We start from the raw sequence: 11,217 nt of genomic DNA on the forward strand, positions 1-11,217 counted from the left end.
CTAACTCCAATGAGCCTAAACCACAAACCACATGCTCCCATCAGCTCAGAGATTATATTTCTATGCAGATGACCTCATTATCTCATTATCTCCTCAGACTGTTGCATTATGGGTAGTCTGCTGTCGTTCTTTAATGAGGCTTCACGGGGAGTTCCACTTTAAGATCCACACCGAGACGAGGAGTTTTACAGGTGATTAGAGACTTAAGGTTTATTTAAAACAACTGACACCACGAGATCCTGCTGCCAGCGAGAAATAACCCGGAATGCACCAAAGTGAATGTGTTTTGATTAAGATCCATGAGGAAAACACAGAAAGTCTCACTTCCTTTGTGCATTTTTAATCTGACGACAAATGGATCAGTTCTGGTGTTTTATTAATGATACAGTTTTTCCATCTGAAATTATTACAAAAAACAGATTCTTGTAGCTTTAAGTCGTGTTCGAATGTTTCCTCCCCAAAAACAGACCTGTTTCATTTTCACATGTTTGAGTAACATTTTTATTATTATTAGTTTATTATTATTATTATTATTATTAGTCTGTAACATCTCCAAAGCTCAAAATGCTCTGTTCCACCTTGTGATGTCATCAAGTGGTAGTTTTGACGTTAACAGCTCCTTTTTTATATTTCATTCAGTAGAAATTGTCAATTCCAGAAGGTGATATGATCCAAATGATTCTAGAAATGAAGGTGTGTGGAGTTTAAAAACACAGTGGAGCACTTCCTGTATTACCACATGATGACATCACAAGGTGGAACAGAGCGTTTTCAGTTTTTGAACTCAGCCTAAATTTGCAACTTTATTTGTGTATTAAACATGTGTGAATGATCATATTATATTCACACAACTTATTTTTAAAAGTTTGAATTTGTTTCATTATTTTAAAAAGCTTAAACTCACACAGACCTTTAAAGTGTGTGATTGTGGTGTTATACTGCCCCCTGCTGGTCTGGGGCTGTTTTGGCTCTTGTAGATGTTGCTCATTTTATTCCACTTGTGGTCCTATGGTTTCACAATCACTCTGCTTTTTATTGCGGAACATTTAGACGAGGAAACGCACACGACGACAGGGCTGATGATGATGATGATGATGATGATGTCACACAAACACTGCGGGACTTTTTCAAAATGGCGTTGCTGTGTGAGGCTCGTTCAAAGATGGTGTTTCACTCTATCAACACTCCACGCTTCCAAACTGTTTTGCATAATGTGTCAGGGGACGTGCAGTTCTGTGTGAGGATTTCTAACCTGAGGCATGTAACTGTCTGCAGGATTTCTAACCGGAGGCATGTACGTGTCTGCAGCTTTCATTGTTCAGACACATCGTCCATCTGTCTCGGACAAACGTGACCGTGGAGACTTTAAAGTGAACTGTTTTATGAGCTTTGAACCATTTTAAATAGTAAATAAGTGAACTCTGACGTGTATTTTAATCGTTTATGTCAGAGTTTTCCCATAATGCACTGCTCTCATCTGTTCTAATGTCATTTTTACATCACACACAGACCTGGAGTTGTGTTTTTGTTTTGTTTTTTTTTTGTTTCATTCTCACATGTTTAACGCACAAACCGTACAGATTTAGGCTGAGTTTTTCTCTCAAACTGAAAACACTCTGTTCCACCTTGTGATGTCATCATGTGGTGATACAGGAAGTGCTCCACTGTGTTTTTAAACTCCACACACCTTCATTTATAGAATCATTTGGATCATTTCAGTCCTGGAGTTGTCTCTTATCTCGACTGAACTAAAGGTAAAAGGAGGAGTTAACATGAAAACTACCACTTGATGACATCACAAGGTGGAACAGGACTAAACCAGGACTAAATGAGGACTAGATCAAAACTTAACCAGGTCTAAACCAGGACTGAGCCAGAGATTTTAATCAAGTTGTAGTTTTTTTTTATTTATTTATTTATTTTTTAACCTCTTGAAGTTGTTTTTGGAGTGCACATCACCTGCACAATCTTTAATCGCTTACTTTCAATTTGCAAACACTCTGTTCCACCTTGTGATGTCATCGTGTGGTGATACAGGAAGTGCTCCACTGTGTTTTTAAACTCCACACACCTTCATTTATAGAATCATTTGGATCATTTCAGCTCTTTTAGCCACTTATGTCGACTGAACTAAAGGTAAGAGGAGATGTTCGCTTGAAAACTACCACTTGATGACATCACAAGGTGGAACAGAGCATTTTGAGCTTTGTAGATGTTACAGACTAATAATAAATGAAACAAAACACAACTCCAGGTCTGTTTTTGATGCACTAACAGTATTATAACATGGATTAAACCCCATAAGTGTCAGGTGGAGTCAACACGTCTCACTGTTTTGTTTGTTTTTTTGTTTTTTCCAAAGGACTAAATGGATCCAGAGATAAACTTCCAGACGAGTGTTTTCCCTGCGGCTGGTTTTCAGAGTGCAGAGTGGTGTGGAGATTTGCATAATGAACTTCTTAGCGCTCGGGTCTGTTTGGACGCTGCACATGAGCCTTTTTTTACGGATCATAAAAGTGAAAGTGTTTTTAAGTGTATGGCCTGTGCTCGCTTTAACGCTGTGGGATATTGTTATAGTGATGTGTGTTTTAGTCAGTGATTGTTTGACGTTTTGCGAGGAGAGAATATGAAATCAGTGTCATTAGCTCGAACGCTAACGACAGAGACAAACACAGAAGAAGAACGCAGCAGAGCAGAGAGAGCACAGGGTCTGCAGGGGACGAGGACGTGCAGATAGAGACAGACCAGAGACTGTTTATATAAATGGACGACGAATGAGTGACGGTGTGTGGAGAGAGATGTATTGCACCCTGTGTATGGTTCTGTTGTTTACTGTGGTGTGAGCAGCCCATTGGTCCAAGAAAAATTTCTCCTAAGGGAGACAAATAAAAGAAACCTTGATCTTGATCTTGGACATAGCTAACCTGCTAACCGCCGCATTCCACATAAAAATCCATTGACTCTGGCTCCAATTCATTTCTATTGAAAAACTGTGTCTCCTCTCTCTGTCTCTGCTGCTTCAGACTCATTTTGGTCTTGAATGTTCATATTAACCCTCTACATGATCCTGGGGTTTAATTTTTTTAGAGTTATTTTTATTTAATTTTATTTATTTTTATGTATTTATGTTTTTTTGGGTTTTTTTGTTGTTGTTTTTTTATTTTGAGTTCTTCATAGTTATTTTTTATTATATTTTCTTTTTTGTTATTTTGAGTTTTTTGTTTATTTTCTTTTATTTAGTTATTTTGAGTTTATTTTTTAATTATTTTTTTGAGTTATTTTGAGGGTTTTTTTTGTTGTTGTTTTTTTATTTTGAGTTCTTCATAGTTATTTTTTATTATATTTTCTTTTTTGTTATTTTGAGTTTTTTGTTTATTTTCTTTTATTTAGTTATTTTGAGTTTATTTTTTAATTATTTTTTTGAGTTATTTTGAGGGGTTTTTTTGTTGTTGTTTTTTTATTTTGAGTTCTTCATAGTTATTTTTTATTATATTTTCTTTTTTGTTATTTTGAGTTTTTTGTTTATTTTCTTTTATTTAGTTATTTTGAGTTTATTTTTTAATTATTTTTTTGAGTTATTTTGAGGGGTTTTTTTGTTGTTGTTTTTTTATTTTGAGTTCTTCATAGTTATTTTTTATTATATTTTCTTTTTTGTTATTTTGAGTTTTTTGTTTATTTTCTTTTATTTAGTTATTTTGAGTTTATTTTTTAATTATTTTTTTGAGTTATTTTGAGGGTTTTTTTTGTTGTTTGTTTGAAGGGAGATTTTTTAGTTATTTTTATTAGAATTTTTTTTATATTTTGAGGGGGGGGTTTTTTGTTGTTGTTTTTTGTTTTGCTTTTTTGGTCTTAAATGTTCGTATTAACCCTCTACATGATCCTGGGGTTTTTATTTCACTGTTGTGTCTGTAAATCGAGATATGAACATTTAAAACAGACGTCTGTGTGTCCCTCAGTCGTCCAGGTCTGATCCAGAGCAGAAGATGAAGTTTAAATTGCTGCTCAACCCTGAGACATCATCCCTCACAGATCTATGATTCCATCCTCAGACCCAAAGCAAACAAAAAGAAAAAAAGAGAACAATAGGTGGCCATTACAGGTCGTTTGTTTGTTCTTTCGACTCCATGTAGCGTCTTATATTTGCAGTTTTGTTTGTGTTCATACATATAATATTGTTTTGTCTTTAAAACTAAAATTCATCTTATACTTAATCTTTACTAATCGACTTTTGTGTTGTTTTGCCGAGAAAATACACGACAAATACCCAAATTTGGACACGGCCTCTCATTTTTGTCTCATTTTGTTTTGTTTTTTTCTTTATTTTTACTTAAATACAACACAAACAGAAGACATTAAATATATGAAGTGACACATATGGAGTTATGCAGTAAAGAAAAAACCTTAAATAAATCTACAAAATATTTTTCGACAAAGCAAAGAGAGGAAACTGTGAGGATTTGAAACTAAAATATAAAACAATATTCAGTAGAGTTGTTTAACGTTTTTCTTTCCTACATAATTCTATATGTTACTTCATATATCTGATGTTTTCTGTGTGGATTTAAAATGTAGAAAGTGGAAAAAAATAAAGCAAACAAAGACTGAGGGGGCGTGTTCCTCCTAAAACTCGTTCACAAAGTCTCTTCTTCTGATTTTACTCTGACGCTTGTCCCCAGCACAACTCGCCCTGTTTAACACACAAAACAAACAGAAAAACAAACAAAACAAGTCCTCATAAAGCATTAAAAACAGGCACAGGTGTGTGGATTAAAGTTTGTTGTCAAATTATTAAATTATTATGTCATTAAAGTCTCCAGTTTTGTTTTTGTCTTGGAGCATTTTCCATTTTTCTGAAGCAAAAACACCTAAAATGAAGATAACAGGAGAGGATCATGGGACCTCGTCACTGTGGCTCTTCAATTATCACAAATTAAAAGCACATTTTCCCTCCGGGCTTTTATTTTGAAGTGGCTGAGCCGTGTCTGTTGCTAAGCGACACGACACAGCGGCTCGTCTCCAGGTCGGAGTTTCCTCATCACTTCTGCAGAATTTAGATTAAACAAAGTCAATAATAAATCACCTCGTTAGTGTAAGTCTCTTCTGTTGTGTTAGCGAGCGCATTTTATGAATCTGTCTTTCACTTTAGCTCGTTTAGCTAGCAAAATATTAGAAATGATCGAGCAGCAACAGCACGTGGGTTTATTTAGAGCTTTGAAACTCTCTTTAGACACATTTAAAGTAAAGTTTCGCGCTCACTTTGTCCGTTTTGTCACATTTCTGCTCATGATCCGTCAGTTAACATCAGCTAGCATGCTACGTTAGCTGCTGTTGCTAAATCCTGTCGTGACGTCGTCTTATTTTGACTCCAGGAGCATAAATGATGGCGACGAGCGACGAGCAGCAGCAGAGGTCGATGTTGAGGATCCAGACGGTCTGGAGACGGCACCTGGTTCGACTTTGTCATGTTTTTGTGGGTTTTTTTACAACTATATTTTAACCAAAACCTCTTTTTCTTTCTATTATCAGTTGAGGGCAGTGTTTGGATTTTATAAAGAGCTGATCAGAGGAGATGCTCAGATGATTCTAAGGACGATTTTGAAACGTTCTGCTTAAATCTTGCATAAAATAAAGAAAAAAATTAAAATAAAAAACACGTCTGGACCCGCTCACGTGGACACATCCCCCCTGTCCTCCACAAGCTCCACCGGCCCCGTCCCTCAGCGCGTCCACTTCAAAATCCTTCTCCTCACATTCAAAGTTCTCCACAACCTGGCCCCTCCTCACAGACCTGCTCCACCTCCACACTCCATCCCTCTGACCTCCCCACCTTCAAAAAAGAACTCAAAACTCATGTGACTGGTGGACGTCTGCGTTGTGTTGTGAGGCCGCTATGGAGCCACAAGACACCGCGGGAACTTTTGAATCGCCTTTAATCTGTTTCATAAAAAGTATAAAACTTCATCAACACGTGCCGCTACACATCGGTCCAGCCCACACGATACAACAAAAGACAATAGAGAATATCAACAAACAAAAACAACAAAACGACACAGTAGATCAATATTAACTTAAATACAAATAAAATATAACCACAGATGTAAACAAAGATAAAGACAATTAAAAGAGGACACTTGGGATTACAATGAATGACTGAACTCTTCCCAATATCAGTTTGCAAAGGGAAGAGGCGGAAGTCAAACCCCGAATTTATACCAGGAGCGAGGGACACACGAAGAAGAAAGAAAAACAAAGAAGAAGCGGCTGGAGGACCAAGTCTGCACATAAAATCAAAACACCAGGTATGGACAAAACTGTGACAAACAAAAGCAGCATTTTGTGTAATTATACATTAATTATACATATATATGAATTGATTTTATGTTGTAAATTTTGTGATATTTTATTCTTGTTTGTATTGTGATGCGACTTTGAGTGTCTTGAAAAGCGCTGTATAAATAAAATGTATTATTATTATTATTATTATTATTATTACTATTATTATTATTATTGTTGAGTATCTACTACAAAATCTTCATGTATCGCCCCCTGGTGGACCGGTGCGCTCGCAGCCCGTGGAGCTACGCTAAGCCCAACAGACAGAACGAGACGCCGCCAGAAGGTCAAACCGACATGGAGCCAAACGGTCAAATAAGATGGTACCAACCGGAGGCTCTTCACAAGCGCAGTACTTTCACTTTAACAGAAGTAAAAAGTGACCACCAGCCGATCCATTACAATTCAAAACTAAATATTTGATCGTTTGAATTGTCCACCGTCTTCAAAATGTCGCCGTAAAACAGGAAGCGGAAACCCATGAACACGGCAACCCCCACGCAGAGGTGGAAGAAGTACTGAAGTAAAAGTACCAGGGCAAAAATGACTCAAGTAACAGTAAAAGTATCACACGAAAAAATCTACTTAAGTGAAAGTATTAAAAATGTACTTAAAGAGTAAAAAGTAAAAGTATTTCTCACAGATTTTGAGTCTTTAAAGCTTCAAATGTGGAGATTTTGATAAAGATTTGAGCTGAATTTTGTGGTTTTTTTTGTGTTTTTATTTGTATATTTTTGTTTTGCTCAAATTCTAAACATATTGAAATAAACCCTCAGCCTTTTCAGCAGGTCTCAGCTCTTGGTTCTGTTCCTCGTCTGCAGACTTTAACCTCCAGTTTGATATAATATCCTGATAAAGCACTGTCAATATTTACGTTTCCTTTTGTATATTAAATGTTTTCCTCTTTGTTTGTGCAGGTATGTGACTCAGTGGTCAGTCTTCAGAGATGAGTTTTGGTGCGTCGTTTACAGATGATTGTAGAGCTCTATCTGCTGGTGGAGTTTAGTAAATCAAGACTTTCATAATATGTCTATTTTTGCTCATTTTTGCTGTTTTTTTGCTCATTCCAGGTCCATTTCATTATGTCCGTTGGGCCACAGAACATAATTAGGTCACCAGTGATTCTCTCCACCTCCTTTGTCTCATTAATAAAACCGCCTTGCACTTACAACGACGCCAGATATAATTATTCATGTGAAATAACGACTCGCCCTTTTGTTTAATGACCCATAAGAAATGTGTTTTTTGAGAGGATAATTTAAAATGGCTGCTGGGTGATTACACCAGAGTGACATAGTATCTGATTTAGTTATTGCATGTTTCATAACCACATTCTAGCTTGTTTTTTTTCACCAATAGAAGTATTTTTACAACACAACATCAGCGTTTATGGTCGTAGCACAAAAATGTATGCCACAGGGGGGTTAAATAAAAGGTCAAAGGTCATTTATTATCACAAATGGGACACAGATGCGTTAAAACATATGATTTAGGGAGTCTATTTTACAGTAATTTTATATTTATACTGCAAAAATTCATTTACTCCCACACGTAAAATCCAAATACCAGAGCCTTGAGTGGCATAAAGTAAAAATATACAAATATTTAACAAGCTGTGCCTGTCACTGCATTCAGAATCCAAAAGAATGTTAATATATTTAGTAAATTGTGTCAGTAGTGTCACGTTTGCCGTTTGTTTTGGACATATACATCTTTTTTTTCTCAGAAGTTATTAAGTGAAAGTTAATAAAATGGAAAAGAAAAGAGGGGGCACCCGGATTTGAACCGGGGACCTCTTGATCTGCAGTCAAATGCTCTACCACTGAGCTATACCCCCTGACGACATTACGCTGAGTCACGTCCGTATAAGAAATCATAGAAAGAAACAAACTGAATAATAGATTGTAAATTGTGAATAAATTGTATTTTTGTGTAATATGATCGATTGAACGCGTTTATAAATCATACATTTGTAAAACATCGACGTGAAAAAAAAAAAAAAAGAAGGTTTTGTCTTGCACCGGAAGTGACTCAAAAACCATCACAACTGAACCGGAAGTTGTAGCGTGTGGAAAGGAAAGTGGAACAAACGCAAACGGAATCACCATGGTAAATATAAGCTTTTTCAATCTTTTTAACTCTGATGATCGTTAGAATATTTTATCATAAACATGCGTTGATAAAATGTCACTTTATTTTATTCTATTGGGCAAACATCCAGCTTAGTTTTGGCGTTAAACCTGCGGACGTCAATTTGATTAGTCACCGAAGCTAACACATGCTAACTCACGCTAACTCATCTCTAGACTGTTATTTACCGCTTAAATTCTTTGATTCCCTCTTGAATTGTTCGTTAGCTAAACTCTGTCATTTGTATTTGTACTTATACATTTAACTGCAGTGAGTTGTCTCGCCCACAGGACACACGAGGGCTCCGGTCTCAGATGAAAGACAGTGTCCCTGTGGCGGGGCTGTGTCCTCAAGGAGCCTACGGGCTGCAGGACTCACTCCGGAGCGGGTCAGTTTGGGTTTATGTGGCGTGTTTTTATGATGAATAAACGTGACAGTGAGTTAAAACTACGTGTGTTTGTTGTGTTCTACAGTTTCACCAGTGTCAAGAATGAACTGCTCCCCAGCCATCCTCTAGAACTGTCAGAAAAGAATGTAAGTATAAGAATAATAACGTGAATGTAAGTACAAGAGTAACACAATAAGAATAACAAGGAGAATTTAAGTACAAGAATAACACAATAAGAATAACAAGGAGAATGTAAGTACAAGAATAAAACAATAAGAATATCAAGGAGAATGTAAGTACAAGAATAACAAGGCAAGACGTTGGGAATATATTGGTTTTGTAAATAATATATTGTGTATTTAATTCAGTTTTATTTATTTATTTACCCTTTTACCTTGGCCTACAGATAAACACCGGCTATTGTTTTATTGCTTTTACACTAATTGTCTTCTGTTTTTAATGTCTTTTTTGCACTGTAGCACTTTGAGATTTGTTGTTCAAATGTAAAGTGCGTTATAAATAAAATGTATTATTATTATTATTTCTATGGCACATTTAAAACAACTTCAGTTCTTCTCATAATAGTGAAGAGAAAACAAATAAAGAGAACATAACAAAAGAACAATAAAACACTAACATATCCTGTGTAGTTGGTATTAAATCCCAGGGAGAAGAGGCAGGTTTTCAGGCAAGTCTTAAACTGTTTTACAGACTGAGAGGCTCTGACAGGATGGGGGCGCTGTTCCATAGTCACAGAAAAAGGCTCTGCTCACGGCTTTTCTTTGTTCTCTTGTGATAATCCATGTTTAAAGTCCAGTCCATAGTATATTAGCTAATGTAACGCTAATGATCTTTACCTGAAATTGTAGTTTGCAGTTTGTTTATATTTTTCTGTTTGGTGATTCTAATAATCGTTGTTTTTCTTGTTTTCAGCACCAGCTAAACAAGGACAAGATGAATTTATCCACACTCCGAAACATCCAGGGTCTTCACGCGCCGCTCAAACTGCAGATGGAGTACAGAGCAGCTCGACAGGTGCGCGCCTCGGGCTTCTCTCTGCTGATGAATTATTTAAACAAATTCATGGAAGAAAACACGTGGTGTGGTGGGGGTGGGAGTTAATGTTTTCTTCTACTCACTTATTTTCAAGCTAAAATAAGAAAAAAAATATGTGAAACGTGCTTTAGGTGTTAAGGATCCATGTTTACTGACTTCTTATGTTCATTAATCTGCGGAAAATAAATAAAATAAAATGTGGTATCTTGTATCATAAAACACTAACATGCTTGAAGTAAAAAAAAAAGGTTCATAATGTTGAAATTAAATTGAATTTGTCTTTCGTCTAAACAACTGAACATATTTGCAGATTCAGCGCCTGCCGTTCTTACCCAGTTCAAACCTGGCTCTCGACACGCTGCGAGGGAGTGATGACACAATTGGCTTTGAAGACGTCCTCAACGGTAAGTCCGACATCACCACTGTGACATCCATCCATTTTTTATTCTGGGTCACGGGGGCAGCAGTCTGAGCAGGGACTCCCAGACTTTTCTCACCCCGGACACTCCCTCCAATGAGAGCGCTCAGACTCTCCTTTTCACGGACGCCCTGTTCAAATACAGAAAAACAAAAAACAAAGTACATAAGTCCGTTTAAAACATTAAAAACAGGAGCAGGTGTGATTATAAACTCTTATTATTAAACTGCATTAGTATTAGTAAATTAATTTTGCATGTCCTTTGAAATGTTTTCCACTTTTGAGAAGCAAAATAACCAAAAGTCCAGAGTCGTATAATGAATTGTTCAAATATTAGATCTAAACGTTTGAATTTGTTTGAATTTGCAGATCCGGCTCAGAGTGAACTCATGGGAGAGCCACATCTCATGGTCGAATACAAACTTGGATTGCTGTAAATTTCCTTGTCTTTTTGTGTGCACAATGTTTCAAGGGTCCAGAGAAGAAAGTACAAGTTGGTTGTAGTGGGACAGTTTAAAAGCTGCATGTGTGGGTGGTATTTCTTAATAAATACTGAACTTGAGTATTTTGTGTTTTTGTTGTTGTTTTAGATAAGGATTACTTCTAAAAACCTTCATGTTTTAGTGACATTGTAATACCTCAGTCGTCCTGCTATGATCCATAGTTAAAATACATATATATATCCTGTTAACTAGACAAAAGTTCAAGCACTGAAGACGATTGGCTGCTCGTCCAATCCGCTCCTTCAGCTCTGGTCAGATTCCTGCTGGACACTGCCTTTATATCTGTCTGAAGGGGGCGCTAACGACACTGAAGCTCACACACTTTACAAACATCTCTTCACCCTAAAACTTGTTGTGGTTTAGTAACATATAATTGGATTTTTTCTCAT

At 36.4% G+C, this 11,217-nt stretch overlaps 1 protein-coding gene and 1 non-coding gene across 2 annotated transcripts; one reads left to right on the top strand and one right to left on the bottom strand.

The window, feature by feature from the left end:
- Positions 1–8,098: 8,098 nt before the first annotated feature.
- trnac-gca (transfer RNA cysteine (anticodon GCA)) lies at positions 8,099–8,170 on the bottom strand. The gene has a single exon. It is a non-coding gene; the product is annotated as a tRNA-Cys (tRNA).
- A 214-nt stretch (positions 8,171–8,384) lies between these two features.
- pomp (proteasome maturation protein) lies at positions 8,385–10,886 on the top strand. The gene is made up of 6 exons (XM_033985612.2): positions 8,385–8,442; positions 8,754–8,851; positions 8,937–8,997; positions 9,785–9,886; positions 10,218–10,311; positions 10,695–10,886. The coding sequence occupies exons 1-6, from the start codon at positions 8,440–8,442 to the stop codon at positions 10,760–10,762; spliced, it is 426 nt and encodes a 141-aa protein (XP_033841503.2). The 5' UTR covers positions 8,385–8,439; the 3' UTR covers positions 10,763–10,886.
- The last annotated feature ends 331 nt before the right edge of the window (positions 10,887–11,217 follow it).

This window comes from Periophthalmus magnuspinnatus, chromosome 20 (assembly GCF_009829125.3).
Source record: "Periophthalmus magnuspinnatus isolate fPerMag1 chromosome 20, fPerMag1.2.pri, whole genome shotgun sequence".
Classification (NCBI taxonomy): domain Eukaryota; kingdom Metazoa; phylum Chordata; class Actinopteri; order Gobiiformes; family Gobiidae; genus Periophthalmus; species Periophthalmus magnuspinnatus.